Here is a 23,292-nt window from a genome sequence, read left to right as displayed (position 1 = left end):
CCCGCCCGGCCCCGCCCTCCTCTCCAGCGCCGGCGAGTCCCGCGGGCTGGGCGGGTTTATCGGCCTCCGGTTGCTAGGGCCCGTGCCCTTGGCCTCAGGCCAGGCCTTGCGGCGGGGGTGGGGGTCGAGGGTAGTTAATCTAGGTGCTTTCCCGGCGGACTGCTTCTCGCGGGAGACTCGCAACCTGCCTTGACCTTTACCTCGCTGCCTCAATTCCGAGGAAAAGATGAAAGAGCAAAAGCCGGTCGTTTTGAGAAGCAGCTGATTGCCTTGAAGGATAGTGTAGGGGTCCAGCGCATCTTCTCCAATAATACGGAAGGAAAATTACCGGCATCAAGGGGGACGTACTAACAGGGACCATACCTTGAGCGCTTGTGTGCAAAGTTATCTTTGGGGGATAAAACGGCCCATTTATGCAGCTCCGGAGCATTCCCTTCCCAACTGTCAATGGAATCCTGATGTGCCAGGCACTTTGATGTTGCCTTGAGAACTTAGCGCATGTTTTGAGCTTCTGGCATTATTTCTAAATTGTACCAATTGGAACAGAGATCCTGGAAAATCTGATTATATTGAAGACCATCTTAGTTTTGGGTTAAAGAGTATGACCCAACTAGTCGTGGTTGAAACTTAAAACAAGTCCTTTTGCAGAACGAAAACAAGTTACCTGTGAACTGTAAACAGATATGTCGAGTCTTAAGAGGCTATCATGGAGGGATTGCCTTAATCTTTTTGACCAAATCTTTTCCCAAATATGTAAAGCAATAACAGTTTGAAGGTAGAGGTGAAAAAATGAGTGTTATTTTTACTTTTCGGGAAAATCAGTATCTACTAGATGATATGGCATGGGCAGATTGAACATTTTGCTAATATGAGAAATTTTAGAATGATCCTGATTGGTAACAGTGTATATATTTTAAAATTGTGTTAGTCATAAACCTAAATTTTATCTAGATTCTTTCTAGAAGTTTTAAAGAATTTTTTTTTCCTTATCCTCTTTTGCTTTTATAGGAATTCTGCTTGGACTCAGCACAGTATTAGCAAAGAATGATTTTCACTAAAACGTAGATTCTAATGAATTACTTTTCAGCAACAATTCAAACATATTGAAAACCTTTTCAATTCCCGATTAACCAATAGCTGTGAAAAACAGTGTTCATTGTTAGTTACAATGCAAAACCACCCACAACTACTTCGAAGACCTTTACCTCCAAAACTCCCTAAGCTGCCTTTACCTAAGAAGAGAGTCTATGCAGGTATGTGTATTCATCAGATATGTTATTAAGTTTATTTATTTTTCGTAGAAATTTCTCAGGCTGCACGGTTCAGAATCACAATAGTAAAAAAGACACTCACTAGTAACCAGTAACTTCCAAATGTTTGTTGTGAGAGGATAACATCCAATTCAATTCTACAGTTACAGTTGACCTTCATTATTTGTGGACTCTATGGGTGCAAAGTTACCTAACTGCTACAATTATTTCTAACGCCCAAACCAGTACCTTGTGCTGTATGTTATCTTTTTAACTCAACGATATGTCAATGAAGAAGACTTCAGAGCAGTAGAGACAGCTCTTTTTCCTTTTATCATAGGTGAAACTGTATGCAGGAGAGTAGTATATATGGTAACTCTCAGTCATTAATGGATGGATATGAGGCAGGCAGTGAAAACATACATGTTCCCAGCTGACGTCCAATAAGGAAAATGCTCTGCCTTCTTGTTTCAGCTCTCGTACTGTAAACAACTGCCCTTTTCTCACTCTGTTTTCAGTCTTTTTCCTCTGCCATGTTTTTAAAATTTTTGTGCCTTTTGTTGGTGCTTTTGCCATCACCCCCAGGAATAGTGTTCAAGTGCTGTCGGGTGTTCCTGAGCACAAGAAGGCTGCGATGTGCCTTTACAGAGAAAAGCATGCGTTAGTCAAGCTTCCTTCAGGCATGAGTTGCAGTGTTGCTGGCTGTTTGTTCAATGTTAACGCATCAACAATATATGTTAAGTGTCTTTAAATAGAAACACGGGTAAAACAAGATTATGTATTGATTGGTTGCTGATAATGTTGAGACCAGAAGTTTAGAGGAACCTAACCCTATATTTTCCTTAGAAGCAATGGCTCAGTATTGGATAATTCAGTGTTGACTGAGATTTTATACAACAGAACGGCCACCAATAACAAGAACTGACTGTACTTCTTAGCACAGCGCTAGGAATTGGGGATGTAATAATGAGCAAAAGAGACCTTGTCCATCTTCTTCATTGGTTGCCCTCTGTTTGGATCAAATAATCACATAAGTAATTGTCAAATTACACTGCAGTAAAGTGAAGATGAGTCCCTCGGATAACCAGAACTTTATATAATACCCTTAATCCTCTATTTCTGTATGTGGTATCTTTTGACTCTGTACAGCAATGATAAAAGCATATTTCCACTTCTTTCCCCTTTTCAGTCTCCTCAGTCACCTGATTTTAGTCCATTGTGTTCATTATTTTATAATGTATTTCATTATTTTCATGTCAACATTTATACTGTTAACATATGCCTAGTCCATCAGTTGATTTCCAATGCTAAATTATTACCTTTGATTCCTGGCTATTAAAGATGTAGAAATCAACATGCCCATACTACCTCCAATTTCCTATCCCACTTTCCCTTCAGCTTTTGTTATATCATTTCTACATGGTCATTTCTAGAATGTTCTATGTTTCTACATTTACAACCTGTTGTGTAACAATAATGCCCACAGTTATGTGGATTTACTGCTCACTACCAGTTCTTTTGTTGTAGTTTTTTCATTCATCTCTTGGTTGAAGTCTATCCTCTAGTACACAGTTCTTGCTATTGACATTTTGGGCTGGAAAATTCTTTTTGGGGGGAGGGGGCTCTCTTGCTTTTTTGGCACCTTGGAGGTTCTATGACCTTGACTGTTAATAATCCTATGTTTCCAAAGGCTCTTGGTGGAGTACTTTGCATATAGTAGGTGTTCAAAATATTTGTTGTTGAAATCCATTAATACTTAAAATGACTGAAGTACAGTTTATAAACATGAACAAACACTGAAATAAAACCCTGAAATGAATATCTATAATTTGCATAAGATGCTAGATGCCATAGGGAGTTAATGACGTGAGTGATCTGGTCCCTGCCCTTCAGGACATTTTAAGACCTTTAATCAAGTTCTGGAGATGAGATACACATAAAATAAGAACCTTAACAGTATAAAGCAGCATAGAATTTTGTCCAATTAATGGTATAGGCAATAGTAGTTCATACATGTGAGTGAGCACTGGGGCAGGAATGGGGCTTGAACGAAGACTTAAGGAATTAGGAAAAGTGGAGTGAAATATGTTTTACAGAGGAGACTTGTGTACTTTTTTGATGGCAGCGAAGAGTCTCTTGGAAAAGTAGAAATTTAATATACTAGAAAAAAAAAACCATGGAGAAATGTGTCAAGAAATAGAGAAGCATGGAATTGAGAAAACAGATACCATCTCCATTGGGAAGATATCCCTAAACACCACTTCCCCTTTCACCTAGTCAGGGTACCTTCCTTTATGCTCCCATAGTATTCCATGTTTACCCCTACCAAGCATTTGTCCTTCTCTAGTTTAACTGTTTACCTGCCTAGTGTCTACACTTAATGGGGAGATGTTTGATGGCAGTAAGGTTTGTGCTGTGTGACTGTCCCCTCAGCACTGTGGGTACAGCTGGCACGTGATACATGTTAAATGTTTAGTGAATTAATGAGAACGGCAAGTATGGGCTACGTTAATCAGGAAAAATGGATTGAGTAAGGTTTTTAGGTAGACTTGGAAAGAAGAAAATGATTTCAACTGGCTAGTGGGAGGTATTCCACGCAGTGTGGTCAACGTAGGAAATGAAATTACAAATGAGCAGTATGGGCTTTGGGATTGTCAGTAATAAATTAGAGTATCTGGGGGTTTCTCCTGGAAACTGACGAATCGTTACACAGCAAGATTAGGTGAAGTGGGTCCAGTTTGCGTAGATTTTTTTTTTAATGTTCATTTATTTATTTTTGAGAGGGAGAGAGAGAGAGGGAAAGCCCACGTTTAGGGAACAGGGAAAGAGAGGGAGAGAGAGACTCCCAAGCAGGCTCCATGCTTAGTTCAGAGCCCAACATGGGGCTGGATCTCACAACTTTGAGATCATGTCCTGAGCCAAATTCAAGAGTCAGAGGCTTAACCGACTGAGCCACCCAGGTGCCCTGGTTTTTTAAAAATGTTTACAGTTCACATAGATAAGTTATTCACCAAACTAAGAAGTCTGAATTATCACTGCTAAGATTCAGATAATTTGATGAAAACTTTATAAGGCTGCATCAGACAATCAAGGGTGAAGTTAAATTGATGTAGACTAGGATGATGGCAGTGAAAGTTAGAAGAGAAAATCTGGTTTTTTAAAAATGTCACTTAACTAAGAGAGAAGGAGGTTAAAATGCAATAGCCTGTGTGAAAGCACATTATAAGCTATAAAGTCACTGTGTGGTTGTAAGATGTTACAGTACTTGTCATACTTTTCACTTGGTCTGAACTTACTGGCTTGCAGCAACCTGGAACAGTGCCGAATGCCCTAGAATGGGAATCCAAGGATCTGAATTCTGGTCTTAGCTTCAACACTAATATGATGTGTGGCTTTAGGAAGTCAATGGGTCTTACCTTTCTATTCTGAAACAGCAGAACTTAATTAGGTCACTGGTTTTCGATCCTAATCTCCACTGTAAACCAAATGAAGAGGGGACATGAATCCATGAGAACAATAGCTCACTTCTTCTGTGATTCTCATGGTAGAAAAGGAAAGGGGAGTGGGATGGGGGACGAAAGGGGTAGGGAATTAGAAACTTTAGAGTTGACATATCTAATTTGAATATAGCCTGGGGTGATTAATTGCATGTGTTAAATGTGAGGAATTAGAAGTATGGCAGACGGAAAAATAACCCCACAAAAGATATCAGCATCCTAACTTCTCGAACCTGTAAGGTTATCTTCTATGGCAAAAAAAAAAAAAAAAGAAAAAAGAAAGAAAGAAAAGAAAATGTTATATGGGGTTCCAAATATGATCAAGTTAAGGCTCTTGTGATGAAAGATTATTTTGGATTATTCGGGTGGGCCCAAAATGCAGTCACATGTATCCTTATAAGACAGAAGCAGAGATTACACACACACACACACACACACACACACAGGCAGAGAGAAGACTAGGATACGAAGATGGATCAAAGAGAGATTTGAAGGTGCTGGCCTTGAAGATAGGAGTGATGTGGCCACAAGCCATGGAGTGCTGGCAGCCACCAGAAGCTGCAAGAAGCAAGGAATGGATTCTCTACAGGGGAGTCCAGACAGAACAGGGCCCTGCTGATACCTTGATTTTTGGCTCAGTTATATAACTTTGGACTTCTGGCCTCCAGAGCTGTGAGAGAATAAATTTGTTGTTTTATGCCATGAAGTTTGTGGTTATTTGTTACAGCAGCTAGAGGAAACTAATACAGGAGGAATCTAGGATTCCAGTGTGTGTGTGTGTGTGTGTGTGTGTGTGTGTGACTAAATAACAGATGTATCTCTATGAGATAAAGGAGGACAGAAAGTGCTGATGACTTTGGTGTAGACATGACAAGTTTGAGGTGCTTAGGGCTTCCAGACCCAGATTTAGGATTATTACTGTAGATGGAAAATTAGTTACAATTGGGGGAGGGATAATGATAGAATCTTTGGAAGTACTAAGTGGTAAGTTGAGAAAGAGAAAGGTTTGCGTAGAGAAGATAAATGGGCAGGGGTAGGAATGAAAAAATGGCTCTCATGAGAGCCAAGGAAAGAGTGATTTCATGGAGGATAGGGTGGATTAAAGTATCGAATGCCAAGAGGAGGTCACATAAAGGTAAACAATAATGTATACCCATCAGGTTTAGCAACAAGATGTCAACGATCACTTTGTGATAACAGCTTTGGTAGTAGAGGTGGAAAATTCCAGGTCATAACGGTTTGAAACGTAAATAGGAGGAAACTTTCAGTGTCAGCCTCAAAATGTAAAGAGATTGAAAGTGATCACTCATATCCTCATAAGGGGGAAAAGTAAATAAACTGATAATCGGTGACTTTCTTAGATCCATCAGAAAATTCGAGTCACAGAGCAAACCAGCATCCTGAAATCTGGAGAGACAGGCAGCTATAGAGAATCTCAGCTGAGATTGGTTTATTGGGATCAGAAGATACTTAAGCCAGTAAGTGGTAGGAACAGTTAAATGCTAATTTTGACAAATTGCTGGAGGTTGAGTGTGGACTAGCTTAAGAGTTAAAAACTCCTAGGGTCTGGTCTTAGGGGAGCCTCCACACTGCCATGGGTTTTAACTCCAGGAGCCCCACAAGATTCTCATGAAGAGCAGAGAAAAATTTGTTCATCTTTTCCCCAGTATGAGGGAGAAAGTAACCACTGAAACACTCCCAGAGCATGCTTCTGCCCTCTAAAGAAAACTACATCACCAGACCCTTATCTGACCTGGGGTAAGGTCAAATTAGATAACCCTCTCCCCCTGTAGCTTTTCTGTGTCATGTAAGGGGAAGAAAAAGCTAAGGGTTGTGAAAGCCACAACCCAGGGATTCAGGCCCACTAAAACCCCGAGATTTTTATATAATAAATATATATATGAGGGGCGCCTGGGTGGCTCAGTCTGTTAAGTGTCTGACTTTGGCTCGGGTCATGCGCTCACAGTTAGTGAGTTCGAGCCTCATGTCGGGCTCTGTGCTGACAGCTCAGAGCCTGCAGCCTGCTTTGGATTCTGTGTCTCCCTCTCTTTCTCTGCCCCTCCCCCACTATCACTCTGTCTCTCTCAAAAATAAATAAACATTAAAATAAATAAAAATAAATGGGGCGCCTGGGTGGCTCAGTCAGTTAAGCGTCCAACTTTGGCTCAGGTCATGCTCTTGCCGTTTGTGAGTTTGAGCTCCACATCGGGCTCTGTGCTGACAGCTCAGAGCCTGGAGCCTGCTTTGGATTCTTTGTCTCCCCCTCTCTCTGACCCTCCTTTGCTTGAGTTCTGTCTTTCTCTGTCTCTCAATAATGAATAAGCATTTAAAAAATAATAATAATAAATAAATAAATAAATAAAAATAAATACATGAGATTTTTTATAATAAGAATATACAATAATTCCTTTCCCTAATACCTTATCACCACATCAGTAGGGTTCTAACATAAAAAGAGGGGATTACAACTGAAAGAGCTTTAAGATGCAGACTTTATTTAAGAAGGCATCTGTAGGGAAGCACAGAGACAAAAAAGGAGGAAAAAAGAAAAACAAGAAAGCTAGAAGAAGCTTAAATGTCTGACACCAACAGCTACAGTCACCTCCATTCCCATTCCTCAGTGCATCGTGCTCAGCTTTTGGCAAAAGAATTACAACTCATGCTTAAAGATTAGAAAAGAACACAGTCTGAAGAGAAAAAGGAAGCATTTAGAACCATACTCAGATAGGACACAGTAACTGAAATTATCAGACAGCAAATTGAAAATAACTGATTGATATATTAAGAACCTTGATGGAAAAAGTAGACAGCATGCAAGAACAGAATAATGTAAGCAGGGATATGGAAACTACGGAAAAATCAAGGGAAATGCTAGAAGTAAAAATTACCGCAATGGAAATAAACAGTGCCTTTAATGGGCTCATCAGTAGCCTGGACACGACTGAGAAAAGGATCTGTGAGTTTGACAATAGGCCAGGTGAAAATTCTCAAACTCAAATGCGAGGAGTAAAAAGAATAAACAACAAAACAGAATACCAAAAAACCTGTGGGAAAATAACAAAAGACAGGACATACGGGTAATGGAAATACGAGAGGAGACAAAACAGCCATGAGAGCAGAAGCAATGTTTGAAGTAATAGTGGCTGAGAATTTGCCAAAATTAATGACAGACCAAACCACAAATCCGGGAAGCTCAGGGAGCATCTACCAGGATACATATATTTTAAAAATGCACTTAGTCATATCTTATTTAAACTGCAGAACACTAAAGACAGAGGGAAACTCTTGAAAGGAGGTGGGGCAGGGGGAGAGGGGAGAAATCCCTACAGAGAAAAAAGATTCAGAATCAAACTGGATTTCTTGTCAGAAACCATGCAAGCAAGAAAAGAATAAAATGAAAAAGTTAAAAGTGTTGAAAGAAAAAAAAACTCCACCAAAGTAGAATCTGTATTCAAGTGAAATTATCCTTCAAAAACGAAGGAGAGGGGCACCTGGGTGACTTGGTTGAACGCTGACTCTTGATTTCAGTTCAGGTCACGATCCCACTGGGACCGTGGGACCCAGCCCTGCATGGGGGCTCCATGCTCAGCATGAAGTGTGCTTGATATTCTCTCTCTCTCTCTCTCTCTCTCTCTCTCTCTCTCTCTCCCTCCCTCCCCCTCTGCTCCTCTTCCCACCTCATGCTCTCTCTCTCTCTCTTAAAAAAAAAAAAAATGAAGGAGAAATATAGACTTCCTCAGACAAAAACTGTGGGTATTTGTGGCCAGTAGAACTTTTTAGAAGTTCTTTTGTGTTAAAAGAAGAAAAATGATATTGGTCCAAAACTCAGATCTACCTAAAGAAAGGAGGAGTATCAGAGAAGGAAAACTGGAGTGAAATAAAAATTTATTTTTCTTATTCTTCCTTGATCTAATAACTATTTGAATGAATAATAGCCACAGTGTATTAGGTGATTACAGCATAAGGATAAATGAAATGAAAAGCAGCAACACTATAAAGAATGGGAGAGAGGTCTTGGGAATTCTCTGTTAAAAGACACCCACAATACCTGTTAAGTGGCATCCTATTATTTGAAAGCAGACTTAAGGTATGGAAGTGTTGAATTACTACATTGCACACCTGAAACTATTATAACACTGTAGGTTAAATGACTGGAATTAAAGTTAAAAAAAAAGAAAAGAAAAGAAAGTAGACTTCGATTATTGATAAAAGAAACTTTTTATTATGAATTAAATATCCTTTCTAAATGCCGCACATCAGACTTGAGTTGTCTTGGTTTTTTGCATAGCAAGATAGTTGTAATTTACAGTTTTGATTCCAATCAATAAAGTACATGCCAATTAAAAAAAAAGAAAATAGACTTAGGTTAACTGTAAATGTATACTATAAACTTCAGGGAAACCACTTAACATTTTTTGTAAAAGAAGCATAATTGATATGCTAAGGAGAGAAGCTGAGAAACTGAAGGAGAGAAACTGAATGCTTGTAAAATGCTCAACTAAAACCAGAAAAAGAAAAAAAGGAAGGGAATATTAAAAAAAAAAAAAGCAGCAGTGCAGTATACATATTTTGCATATAACAAAACAAACTATTATAGAGAGAGAGGCAAACCAGAGGAGACTCTTAAATACAGAGAACGAACTGAGGGTTGATGGGGGGATGGGGCAGTAGGGAAGATGGGTGATGGGCACTGAGGAGGGCACTTGCTGGGATGAGCACTGGGTGTTGTATGTGAGCGATGAATCACGGGAATCTACTCCCAAAACCAAAAGCACGCTGTATACCCTGTATGTTACCCAACTTGACAATAAATTATATAAATAAATAAATACATACATAAATACATCAAATAAATAAATAAATAAATAAATAAATAAATAAAAATAAAACAGTTACAGCAGATAAAAAACAAGACCCAACTATATGTTGTCTACGAGAGACTTACTTTTTAATAAATTATTTGTTTATTTTGAGAGAGAGAGAGTGCATGCAAGTGGGTGAGGGGCAGAGAGAGAGAGAGAGAGAGAGAGAGAGAGAGAATTCGAAGCAGGCTCCATGCTCTCAGTGCAGAGTCTGACTTGGGGCTCAGACTCACGAACCATGAGATCATGAACTGAGTCAAAACCAAGAGTCGGACACTTAACCAAATGAGCCACCCAGGCACCCCTATAAGAAACTTACTTGAAATATAAAAACACAGAGAGGTTAAAAGTAAAGGTGTAGAGAAAGACATACCACACTAACACTAATCAAAAAAATATATAGTAGCTATATTAATTTCAGACAGAGCAGATTTCAGAACAAGAAAAGTTATTAGGGGAAAATAGGAGCAATATTTACTTATAAAGGAGTCAATTCTTTAAGAAGACAACAGTCTTTAACTGACAGGCACCTAAAAGAGAGAGAGGCAAAATATTTCAGGCAAAAACTGCTAGAGTTGTTAGGAGAAATAGATAAATCCATTGTTACAGTTGGAGAGTTCCACACCCCTTATCAGTAATTAACAGATCTAGCAGGCAGAAAATTAGTAAGGATATAGTTGAACCAAATAGTACCAACAATTGACAGGATCTAATTGACATTTATAGAGCACTTCATCCAACCACAGCAGAAAATATTCTTCTCCCTCACATAAGACACTCATCAAGCTAGACCACATTCTGGGCCATAAAACACACTTAAAAAAAACACACACACACAGATATTATACAGTGTTTGTTCTCAGAACACAATGGAATTAAACTAAAAATCAGTAACAGAAAGATATGTGGAAATCCAAAAATATTTGGAGATTAAACAACACACTTAAATAGCACATGGGTCAGAGAAGTCACAGAGATATTTTACAATGTTTTTTAACTAAATGGAAATAAAATTACAGCCTATCAAAATATGCAGTGTAAAACAATAGGGCTTAAAAGGTATCTAGAACCTTGAATGCATATTTTAGAAAAAGAAGATTAATCTAAAACAAATACTTTAAACTTTTACTTTAGGAAACTAGAAAAAGGAGAAGAATATAAACCTAGTGCAAGCAGAAGAAAATAAATAATAATTAGAGCAGAAATTAAGTTGAAAAAAGAAAATCAGTTGAGAAAATCAACAAAACCAAAAGCTAGTTCTATGGAAAGATTAATAAAATTGATAAAACTCTAACAAGGCTATCTAAGAAAAAAGAGAGAAGAAATAAATTACTGCTATCAGAGATGAAAGAGGGTTCATTGCTTCTGAGTCTATGGACATTAAAAAAAAAAAGATAAAGAAATATTATGAACAACTCTAGGTCCATACATTTGGTAACAGATAAAAGGGACAGATTCTTTCGAAGACATAAACTACCAAAACTCACACAAAGTAAAATATGTAATCTGCTATAAATAATGTTTATATTTATAAATAATTTATTACTTTATAGGCTTGTATAGGCCTAGTTTAAGAAATTGAATCAGTAATTAATAACTTCGCAAAATAGAAAGCACCAGGCCCAGATAGAGTCACTGGTGAATTCTACCAAACATTTAAAGAGTAAATTATATCCATTCTCTACAAACTATTCCAGAAGATAGACGCAGACAGAACACTTCCTAAATCATTCTGTGAGAGTAGTATACCCTAATACCAACACCGGACAAAGAACTTACAAGAAAACTACATATAAATATCACCCATGAACATAAGTGCCAAAATCCTCCACAAAATTTTAGCAAATTGAATTCAACAATGTATAAAAATAATTACACATCATGACCAAGTGGAATTTATTCTAGATATGCAAGACTGGTTCAACACTCAAAAATCAGTTAATGTCATCCATCATATAAATAGCCTAAAGAAGAAAAATCACATGATCACATCAGTAGATATAGAAAATCCATCTGTCAAAATCCAGCATGGCTTCATGAAGTAATTCTCAGCAAACTAAGAATAGATGAGAACTTTCTCAACTTGATAAAGAAGATCTACCCCAAATCCCACAGCTAACAACATCTTTAATGGTGAGAAACTAGATGCTTTCCCCCTAAAATGACAAAGGATGTCCCCTCTCACCACTGCTATTCAGCAATTGTACTAAAAAATCCTAGCTAATGCAATAGGACAAGAAAATGAAATAAAAGCCGTACAAGTTGAGAAGAAAGAAATAAAACTATCTTTATTCTATGTAGAAAATCCCAAAGAATCAACAAAAGAACTCTTGGAAATAAAAAACAGTTATAGCAATGTTACAAGATACCAGATTAATATACCCAAATCAATTGCTTTCCTATATACCAGCAACAGTTAGAATGTGAAATTCAAAACACTACAACTTACTTTAGTATCAAAACACACTACAATTGGGGCCCCTGGGTGGCTCAGTTGGTTAAGCATCCGACTCCGGCTCAGGTCATGATCTCACAGTCCGTGAGTTTGAGCCCCGCGTCGGGCTCTATGCTGGCAGCTCAGAGTCTGGAGCCTGCTTCAGATTCTGTGTCTTCCTCTCTCTCTGCCTCTCCCCTGCTCATGCTCTGTCTCTCTCTGTCTCAAAAATAAATAAAAACACTAAAAAAAATTTTTTTAAACACACTAGAATTAATTTAGGCATAAAGCTAATAATGTATTATAGGATTTATATGCATAAAACTACCAAATTGTGATAAAAGAAATAAAAAACATATAAATAAATGGAAAGGTATTTCATCTTCATGAATAGGAAGATTCAATATTGTTAAACTTGATCTACAGATTCAAAGAAATCTCAGCCAAAATACCAGCAAGTTGTTTAGTGTGTATTGACAAAATTATTCTAAAGTTTATATGTAAAGGAAAAACACAATACCAAATACAATACTGAAGAAGAGGAAGGAAGTAAAATTGTCACCACTCAATTTCAAGACTTGAAAGTAATACAGTGTTGTATTGGCAAAATAAAGGACAAATAGATCAATGGATGAAAACAGAGAGCCAAGAAATAGATATACACAAATATAGTCAACTGATCTTCGACAAAAGAACAAAGAACAAAGGTATAGTCTTTTCAGTGAATGGTCCTGGAACAAATTAACTAGGTACCAACACGCAAAAAAAAAAAAAAAAAAAAAAATTAATCTAGACCAGACCTTATACCTTTCACAAAAATAAACACAAAATAAGCATAGACCTAAATGTACAAATGCAAAACACTAAAACGTCTAGAATATAACACAGGAGAAAGTCTAGGTGACCATGGATTTGGCAATGACTTTTTAGATATGACACCAAAGGAACAGCCCATGAAATTGAAGATTTATCAGGTTTATATTTCCATCTGTTTCTTTTGGAACATTCCTTTATGCATTAAATAGAAATAAAACAATACAATAATAAAAACGAACAACCCATGAAAGAAAAAATTGGTAAGTTGAACTTCATTAAAATTAAAAACTTCTACTCTGTGAAAGACATTGTTAAAAGAATAAGAAGACAAGCCACACACTGGCAGAAAATATTTACAAAACACATATCTGATAAAGGACTTTCTATCCCAAATCAATGATCTCTTAAATAATAAGAAAAGAACCTAATTAAAAAGTGGTCTAGGGGCACCTGGGTGGCTCAGTCGGTTGAGTGACTCTTGATCTCAGCTCAGGTCATGATCCTGGGTTCTTGGGATGGAGCCCCACTGAGTGTGAAGCCTGCTTGGGATTCTTTCTTCCTCTGCCCCTGTCCCCTGCTTGTGTGCACACACACACTGTCTCTCTAAAATAATAATAATAATAAATAATAACAATAATAATAATAACAAAAGTGAGCTAAATATCTGAAATGTCACTTCACTGAAGATATCCAGAAAGCAAATAAGCATAGGAAAAAAATGCTTAACACTAAATGTTAAAATTTTTTTTTTTTTAAAAAAAGGAGGGGGGCGCCTGGGTGGCTCGGTCGGTTGAGTGTCCAACTAAGGCTCAGGTCATGATCTCGCAGTTCTTGGGTTCGAGCCCTGTGTCAGGCTCTGTGATGACAGCTCAGAGCCTGGAGTCTGCTTCAGATTCTGTGTCTCCCTCTCTCTCTGCCCTTAACCCGCTAGTGTTCTGTCTCTCTCTGTCTCTCAAAAATGAATAAAAATGTTTAAAAAAAGTTTTTTAAGAAAAAATGCTTAACGCCAAAAAAAGAAAGAAATTTAAGAAAAAAAGATAAAAAATGCTTAATATTTGCATTTGTCATTAGAGATTGCAAATTAAACCAACAATGAGATACCACTGCATACCTCTTAGAATAGTTAAAATACACAACACTGACACCACCAAATTCTGGAGAAGAGCAAAACAAACCCCTCTTATTTATTCAAGGCTACGTACTGCAGGATTCCAACCACTGTAGTATTTTGGAAAAGGCAAAACAATAACACGGTAAAAAGTAAAAAATCAGGGGTTGCCAGAAATTTGTTCAGAGAGAGAAGTGTTGAATAGGTGAAGCACAGGGGAATTTTAAGGTGGTAAAATTATTTTTTATGATACTGTAATAGCGGATGCATGGCATTACACATTTTTCCAAATCTATGGAAATGTACAACACAGAGAATGAACCCTAATGTCAAGTATGGACTTGAATTAATTGTATGTCAACATTGGTTCATCAACTATAATAAATGTACTCACCAATCAGGATGTTAATAATAGATAAAATTGGAGGGGGGAATATATAGGAATTGTATTCTTGCTCAAGTATTTTCATATCTAAAATTGTTCTAAAAAGAAAGACTATTAATTAAAAGTTACAGACTAAATAAAGTGAAACAACAAACAGAACAGAGAGAAGACATCAAACTGAGGGTCAGTTACTTCACACTCCGGAAGGATAAATATGGTGAGACTGGTGGTTGGAAGGAGTTCTGGAGTTTGTTGAGGATTTTGCTTGCGTTGTTATGTTTTGTTTTAATATGGGAGAGAGGGAAAAAAGTTGAATGATGGTGTGACCATTTTTCTTGAATGAGCTAGTTTTTATTAGTTCCATACAAGCAGGAAGCAAACGTTCTTATTCTCCCTCTAGTGCCCTTCAAACTCACCCGGGACACACAGCTTTCCTCCAAGGCTTTTCTAGTCAACTTCACCTCTTAGCCTTGTTTCCTTTTCAGATATTAAACGAATATTTCAATCTGAATCATTACTTTTATCTGGCCTGCCCCTTCCCCCAGCTCAGACTAGGTCTGCAAATTTTTAGACACGCCAGAGGAGACAGGGGCGTGACAAGGTCTTCCACCTGGTTCTTTACTTCTTTCCCCCAACTTATGGTTTCTGCTCCTCCATAAGTGGGGCTAGGGATGGAGAAGAGTTAAGGAGTTAAAAACTAAGCATCAGTCTCTGTACCTACCCCTGAAATGCCAGGAGATACAGGTCAAGGAGTTTCAAGGATTCTCTTGCCTTGCTCCAATTGGAACCCAGGACTGGGTGGGCTGATCCCTTTTTGTTACTCTGTAAGTATTAGTGGGGGAGGTGAGTAGAGGAATGATATGTTATTTTCTCCTCCTGGCATACATTCCTGCTCTCTAAATGGTTCTCTGAGAATTCTGGTCACATTGTTTGAGGTTGGGGAAAAATCATCCTCTTCCACCCACCATGAGAAGGGGAAGATTGAGGAAACACATAGCACTCCAATAACTCTATCCAGGAGAATTCCTCTCTCTAAACTCAGGTCAGACTCCAGCCATCTCTTATACGTAGACAGCAGATGGATGAGACCTGTATTCGTTTTGGCATCTCTTTGCAAGCCTTGCCTTAAAGAATCTATTATCTCTTCTTTAGAAGGTAGAAGTCTTCATCATTTAGTACTCAACTGAGACAAAGGAAAAGAGTCATTTGACATTCTGTCCCATAGGAAAAAGAAAGTATATTTGGTGTGGTGAGGTACCGAAGAACACAGGCATTGTATGTTTTCTGGACCTAGGAGAGAAAAGAACATTTACCTTTTAACCTAACTGAACTTGTAGTATTTTGTACCCAGCATCAGGATGTTATCGTTTCAAAAGACACATTGGTCTGACATTTGGCGTTGAAAAGAATTGTGAATCTTTGCTCAAGGAAGTTTCAATGAGGAAGAGATAACGAGAAATGATAAATAACAAAACTTCATCAAAATAATTTTTACCCATTTTATTTCCAGTTTTAGTAGCAACTGGTCAAAAAATTACCTTTATACCCTTTCTTCTATCAATTCTGTTCTTCCAAGAGTCTCTCCCTACCCTTTCTAAATCTAATACAATTTAGTCTTTTCTCATTTCCATTTGATTACTCAAACTTTACCCCAGTCAGTTAAACAAAAGTCCTCATAGCTGAGCAGGTATATGCAGAAATTTTTAGAAGGCGAAAGAGGGGTGAGTATGAACTTTCAGACATTAAATTTTGTCCCTGGTACCTTGATAAATATAAACTAATTGTGCCTTTTTTTTTTTCTGGTTTAGCCAAGACTGGTAAAGCTAAGCCAAAATGTGTGACGTTCACTCCAGAAGAAACCACTTCAACTGAAAGAAAGAAAACTAGTTTTCCTGATGTTTCAAGAGATCGATCACACACCCCTATCAGTATCCAAAATCTCTCTCTTGATCATCATGTACAAGAAAGAGTGACGACTATTTCAATACCAAGAAAACATTTTAACAGGGTCTATTGGCACATTCCAGACACTGCTACTGGTTGCATATTTTTTCCAAGCTGTCATTCAGCCTCAAGTCGAGTTTTTGGGAAAGAAACAAGCCAAACGGAAACTTCAAGAAAATCAAAACGAGAAGTGTCAAAAAGAAAAAATATTTATGTTGATAACATGTTCAAAGACATTCTGATTCTCTCCTCAGAGTTCTCCAGACCTGCAAGTGCACCTTCCCCAGTTATTACTCCCAAACCCAAGGAAGTTCTCTCTGAATATCCACCTTTATCAAAGAAGAAAACCTTTATTTTTAAGCAGGCTCTGATAGATTTAAGTGAAACAGGGCCAAGCCCTCCACCAAGAAGTGTGCCTGTTAAAGCAGAAAGACAGTGGTCTGAACGTTTAAAACAAAATACTGCGGTGGTACTAACTATTAGTAATTTTCCAGGTCCCATCGCCCTACCAACACCAATTTTGCCAAGAAAACCTCGAAGACAGTCTTTGTTAGGTAAATCCATGTTCAAAATGATACATGTTCAAAATGGGCATTTGGATTATTTACATTTTCTCCTATCACAAATAATGCATGCTTTGTAATAATGGGGTCAAGTGGACCAAAGGGGAGAGAAGGCACGCGAGCAAAGGCTGCTTTCCCCTTGGGTTTGCAGGTTGGGATGGCGGGATCACTTTCTGCCTATGCATACATTCAATATACGATCCAGAAAGAGGTAACAGAAGTATTGACCTTGAGGGTCTGCCAAGGTCAAACTGGGTGCTCTACCCAGATGGCGGTAGTGGGAACCAGATGAGGAAGCCCAAAGGATCAGAAAAGTCAACATAAAAGAGGAGTGGGAATGAACAGTCATTCATAAGGCGATCAAGATGAACTCTAGAAGCAGAATGCCAGTGTGGACGGAGCCCTTCACGGGCACGGTTCCGTGGACAATCCAAATTCATTAAAAGATGAACAATTATAATGAAATCATAACACCCTGAACATGAGTGTTCACAAGTATCCAAAAAGTTGTTTCATTTTTTTTCTTTTTTCTAGAAACTCAAGTAACAGAATCCGACAATGTGGAAAGCACGTCGAGGCAAAGCATGTCAAACCTGACGGAAGGTAAACGCTAGGTATATTTCATTCTTTAAAAAAAACCGTATATAAGTTTATCTCTCTACAGAAGTATTCATGATTTTGTGTTGGTGTATGTGTGTGGGGTTCACACATATGTCTCACCTCATTTTCAGCTCTTTAAGCCATTTGCTCAGCAACTATGTTTGACGTATTGACTATAAGTCAAAGTTTGTACTGATGCTGGGAACATAAAAGCTGGAGCATTCTTAATCTGGGTAGGTGAAATAAACATGCAACAATGAAAGGTAACTACTTTCCATGTGCCAGGCACTGTTCTAAGTGCTTTAACTTTAGTTACCTAGAAAAAACAAATGAAAAATCATCTTTCTTTTTCTAATGTTTATTTTTGAGAGAGAGGGAGAGAGAGACACAAAGCGTGAGCAGGGGAGGGGCGGAGAGAGAGAGAGAGAGACATACAGAATCTGAAACACGCTCCAGGCTCTGAGCTGTCAGCACAGAGGCGCCACGGTGCTTGAACTCATGAACCGTGAGATCATGACCTGAGCCGAAGTCGGATGCTTAACCGACAGAGCCACCCAGGAGCCCCCGTATCCGCTGATTTCTAAGCTGTGCATGTGCAGGACAATACTCTAAGAAACACAGCAAAAAACATCAGCAGAGAAGCTACGAGAAGTGAGCATGCATGGGAGACAGTTATTGAAGTTAAAGCTCTGCCAAGATGCAGGGGCCTTGTAAACACATGGGGCTTTTAGTTGAAGACCCAGAGGACCCATGCCTTAGAAATAAGGATGATGTTTTAGAAAAAAGTACAAAACTGAAATAGATTATCCCTAGCAAAGCTCAAAACCAGTCCCTAATGAATCAAAGTGATACTTTTTCCACTTTTCTTTCAATCAAAGAAAATTTAACACTTGTTGGAGAGACATGGCGTTATCCGGACCCTTTAAAATTTTCATCCACAATATCCAGCATTAAATTAAAAAATCACAAGTCAGGGGCGCCTGGGTGGCGCAGTCGGTTAAGCGTCCGACTTCAGCCAGGTCACGATCTCGCGGTCCGGGAGTTCGAGCCCCGCATCAGGCTCTGGGCTGATGGCTCGGAGCCTGGAGCCTGTTTCCGATTCTGTGTCTCCCTCTCTCTCTGCCCCTCCCCCGTTCATGCTCTGTCTCTCTCTGTCCCCAAAAAAATAAATAAACGTTGGAAAAAAAAAATTAAAAAAAAAATCACAAGTCATCCTATAAAAACAGGATAAAACGTCTGAAGATCTGTAGAAAGAAAAAAGGCAATAGAAACAGACATATAGAATCAGATACCAAAGTTTTCAAAGAGGGATTTTAAAAATAAATGTGATGACTATGTTTAAGAAAGGAAAGAATGAGTTAGAGAATTTAACCAGAGAACTAGAAGTTTTGTTTTTAAAAACAGGAGTCAAATAAAATTCTAGAGCAGAGAAAATAACCAAGGAATGATTCAGTTAATGATTAAACACAGAAGGCTCCACCGATAGGACTTTCTCTTTTTCCCAGGTCATCAGCCGAAACAAATCATGCTGCCATTTCTGATTTGTTGACTTTGTCCCACTCTGGCGGTCCCCTCTTTGAAAGTTTCCAGAGCCTTCAGGGATCCATCAGGGCATTTCTATTTTTTTCTCCACCTGAATTCCCACTTCCATTCCAAAACCAATGCTTGGGCCTAGTCCATGGGGATGGGTGGGCTGGGAGCAGCACACAGACCTAGGTCTTAACTCGCTCTCCTTTCCTTCTTGATCCACTCTCTCTCCCAAGACAACGACTCTCTCCATCATATCATACATCTCTCTTGATGCTGCAGTTACCTTTCACATCTACTGACCTGAGATGGGCACACAGGGCCTATTTTGCAGCTAGACACTGAACATTGCTTTCTTTGGTCTAGGATGCATGATTTCCTTTCACTGAAGCCATGGCCTAAGGCTTTCCGAGATTGTAAAATATGTTGCTGCAAATAATACAGCAAGAATGGCCGTGAATGTAAAATATATGTTCCGAGGTCACAAAATATTTTCCTGCTGCATTTGGGTTTATACTTGAATAGGCCGTTTCTGAAGGTGAAACCCACAAGGGTCATGAAGAAGTAAATTTAGATGCTCTCTGTTTGACTAACTTCTAAGTTGTTTGGATTTTTTTTTCCTTTTCTTGTGTGGGGTCTCCAAACGCAGACAAGAAAGCCGAATTATATAAGGCCCTTGAAAGAAAGCGAGGGTGTCCCTTGCGAGGTGATCTCTATCTGACTTACGATTATGTGATGTCCTTTATTAGTTTTGTGAAGCAAGAAGTTGCTTATGTAATTCATAGTAACATTTTTGAAAATATTTGTACACATAACACAAAAAGACTGAGATTGATAGAATCTAAGTTATCTGGAGAGAAATCTATGAGCATATGGTTTTCCTTTGGAAAGACAAAGGTGCCAGCTAATATTTGAAACACAGACACACATACACAGACACACATGCACACACACACACACACACACACACACACCAAAGCCCAGTTTAGCAAATAGAACCAGTGGGACTAGGTTAGTAAAGGCTCAGAGCACTCTCTCCCAGAGGATGTACACAGCTAACCTATTTAACATGATTCACTGTGACCGTAATATAAATACCTTTTAACTTTCATTCTAAGTGCTAACGCATTTAAGTCTCATTTTTTTTCTCCTGTTTATTTAGGCATCATTAACATTAAACCTATAAAAAGAGAGGAATCACATGTGATATGGGGTGAAGGTTTTAAGACTATTAATGCAACACGATATGAAACAATAATAGCCATGACCAACCTAGCCATAATTAACTGTCAAATACGTGGAAGAAATGCACTTAATCTTAAGGTACGCTACATCTTTTTAATGGCAATTTCTTTTTAAATCAGCAATTATTCTTGCTCTAGGTTTCTTAACTTTGGTTAGTTTCCATGGTATTGAAGGGAGCCTTCCTGTTACAATAGAGATTTTCCAGGAACGCATTCAAATTTATCTCTAAACCTATGTCCTAGTTTGCCTTCATTCCAGTTTTGTAAAATGTTAAGATCCAAAGAAATTATAGTGTATTTTCATTATCTGGCGTGAGTAAAAAAAAGTGAGATTCGGAATTATCATATTTTGAAGTTATGGGCAATCTTTGGCCCTTGTGCCACATCTAGCAACAGGCTAAATTTTCACTGAACACAAGCCTGGTGTGATGAACAGCGATAATAATAGTTGCCATTTATTAAGGACCCACTCTGTGCAAAGCAAATGTTACTCTTAAAGCTTACAATTCAGCCGAATAGGTATTATAATCTGCAGTTTACAGTTAGGAGCACTGAAGCCCAGTGAAAATAACTCGTGAAAGACCATCCAGCCAGCAAGCAGCAGAGCCTTAGGTTTGAAGTCAGAGCTCTTTGACCTCAAGATCTAGGTGTCATTTAACAATGTATTTCGAAATAAGTTCCAACTCATAGAAAACTTGCAAAAATAGGAAAAGCGACAAGAGAGTTTCTTGGGGAAGGTAGGGCATTCAAAAAGGCCTATGGATACTGGGGAATTTGGAAAGCTATGTGCATGGCCAGGGCAGGACGCATTCTAGAGAAGATCCCATGCAATCACTACCTTTTAATGGCCTGGCTAAGCATTGAAAGGGTGCCCTTGCGTAGAGCCAATCTGAAAAGACTGGAAGAAATATTATTCTCTCTCTACTCCTGTCCTGTTGTACAAGGAAATCTCTGTCAAAACACTAACTGAACACTAGCCAACAGAGCAGAGATTTCAAACACAACACATGAAAAATTATAGACTTCACGAAAACAATTAAGAAAAATCACTAAACCAACAGCTACAGCCCACAGCAAGTAAAATTAAAAAAAAAAAAACATGAAAAGGGGGAGTAATATGACTTTTAGAGTTACCACATTATAATATGCAACTGTTCAGTTTTCAACAAAAAATATGGAATATGTGAAGAAACAAGAAATGTGGCCAGTCAGAGCAGAAATTAATAGAAACTGTTCCTGAGGAAGCACAGACATTTGACTTACTGGGGGGGGGGGAACCTTTAAATCAACTGTCTTAAGTATTCTGAAGTAGCTAAAAACAAAACAAACAAACAAAGAACAGAAGAATGATATGTGAGCAGAGGTTTATCGATAAAGAGATAGAAATTACAAAGAAGAACCAAAAAGTAGTTATGGAACTGAAAAATACAATAAAAAAAAAACCTTACTGGAAGCTTTGAATTGTAGGTTTGAGCAGGCACAAGAAAGAGTCAGAGAACTGGAAGATAGGTCAATTGAAATAATCAAATATGATGAACAGAAAGAAGAAGAAGAGGAAGAAGAAAGAGAAGGAGGAGAAAGAAGAAAGAAAAATGAACAGAGGCTAAGGGACCAGTCAGACACCACCAAGTGTACCAAGTAATGGAAGTCCTAGAAAAAGAAGAGAAAGAAATGGGCAGAAAGAACATTTGAAGACATAATGGCCAAAACCTCCCCAAATTGATTAAAGGTACAAATCTGTAGATCTCAGAAGCTTGACAAATTCCAAAAGGATAAACACAGACAGTTTCACATTGAAACACATTGTAATCCGTCAAAAGCTAGAGAAAATCTTGAGAACAGCAAGGGAGGAATGATTTGTCATGCATAAGGGATTGTCAAACTTAATAGCCAATTTGTCATCAGAAACCATGGAAGTCAGAAAGGAATGGGATGACATTTTTAAAGTGAAGAAAGAAAAGCAATCTCTCAACCAAGAATCCTATATCCAGCAAAACTATCTTTCAAAAACCAGATGACAAATTAAGATGTTCCAAGATTAACAAAAGCTGAGGGAGTTTGTTATTAGTACACCTGTCCTATATGAAATGCTGAAGAGAATTCTTTAGTCTGCAACGAAAAGTTATTAGACAGGAACTCAAAACCTTAAAAAGAAATAAAATCTGGTAAAGGTAACTACATAGGTACATATAAAACCCAGCATTGTTCTATTTTTGATTTTCAACACTTCTTTTTATTTCCTATGTTATTTAAAAGACAAATGCATAAAACAATAATTATCAATATATGTTAATGGACACACAATGTAGAAAGATGTCATTTTTGATGACACAACAAGGACAGGGGTAGATGTGTATAGGAACAAAGATTTTTTTGTGCTATTGAAGTTAACGTGGTATCAGTCCAAACTAGATTGTTATAAATTTAAGATGCCAGCTATAATCTCCATGGTAACAACTATTAAGAAACTGTCTTAAAAATATACCACAAAAGAGAACAAGACAAGAATCAATATGGCAGATTGCAAAATAATTAAACACCAGTGAGGCAGTAATCAAATAACAACAATAAAAAACATTCTGGAAAAGGCAAAACTATGGAGATAGTAAAACTATCAGTGGTTGCCAGGGATGTTGGAGGAGGGAGGGAAGGTTGAATAGGAGGAGTACAAGGGATTTTCAGGGCTGTAAAATTATTTTATATGATACTGTGCTAATGGATTCATTTCGTTATACATTTGTCAAGACCCACAGACTATTCAACAAGAGGTTTGAACTCTAATGTAAATTACGGACTTGGGTTGATAATGATGTGTGCAATGTTGGTTCATTGATTATAACAAATACATCATACTGGTGTGTGAAACGTTGATGTTGGGGAAGACCAGGTGAATGTGTGTGGAAAGGGTATGTGGAGAAGAAAAATCTCAAATCAACAACCTAACTCTACACCTTGAAGAACCTGAGCAAAGGAGAAAACTACACCCTAAACTAGCAGCAAGAAGGAAGTAAGAAAGATTACAACAGAAATTAATGAAATAGTAGACAGAAAAGCAGTAGAGA

General features: G+C 38.0%; 1 protein-coding gene across 1 annotated transcript in view; it reads left to right on the top strand.

Moving 5' to 3' along the window:
- Positions 1 to 7,639: 7,639 nt before the first annotated feature.
- Positions 7,640 to 23,292, top strand: part of LRRC63 (leucine rich repeat containing 63) — a 34,086-nt gene continuing 18,433 nt past the window's right edge. Inside the window, exons 1-4 of the mRNA XM_047074831.1 lie at positions 7,640 to 7,703; positions 16,161 to 16,850; positions 17,394 to 17,462; positions 20,149 to 20,309. Of these exons, the coding sequence (XP_046930787.1) occupies positions 7,640 to 7,703; positions 16,161 to 16,850; positions 17,394 to 17,462; positions 20,149 to 20,309 (984 nt within the window). The remainder of the gene's footprint in view (positions 7,704 to 16,160; positions 16,851 to 17,393; positions 17,463 to 20,148; positions 20,310 to 23,292) is intronic.

The sequence above is a fragment of the Lynx rufus genome, unplaced genomic scaffold (assembly GCF_022079265.1).
Source record: "Lynx rufus isolate CCGP_SWC_20201006 ecotype Redwood Valley unplaced genomic scaffold, mLynRuf1.p SCAF_1, whole genome shotgun sequence".
Classification (NCBI taxonomy): Eukaryota; Metazoa; Chordata; class Mammalia; order Carnivora; family Felidae; genus Lynx; species Lynx rufus.
The sequence above is the reverse complement of the archived record's forward strand: the minus strand, read 5'-3'. Positions and strand labels throughout refer to the sequence as shown.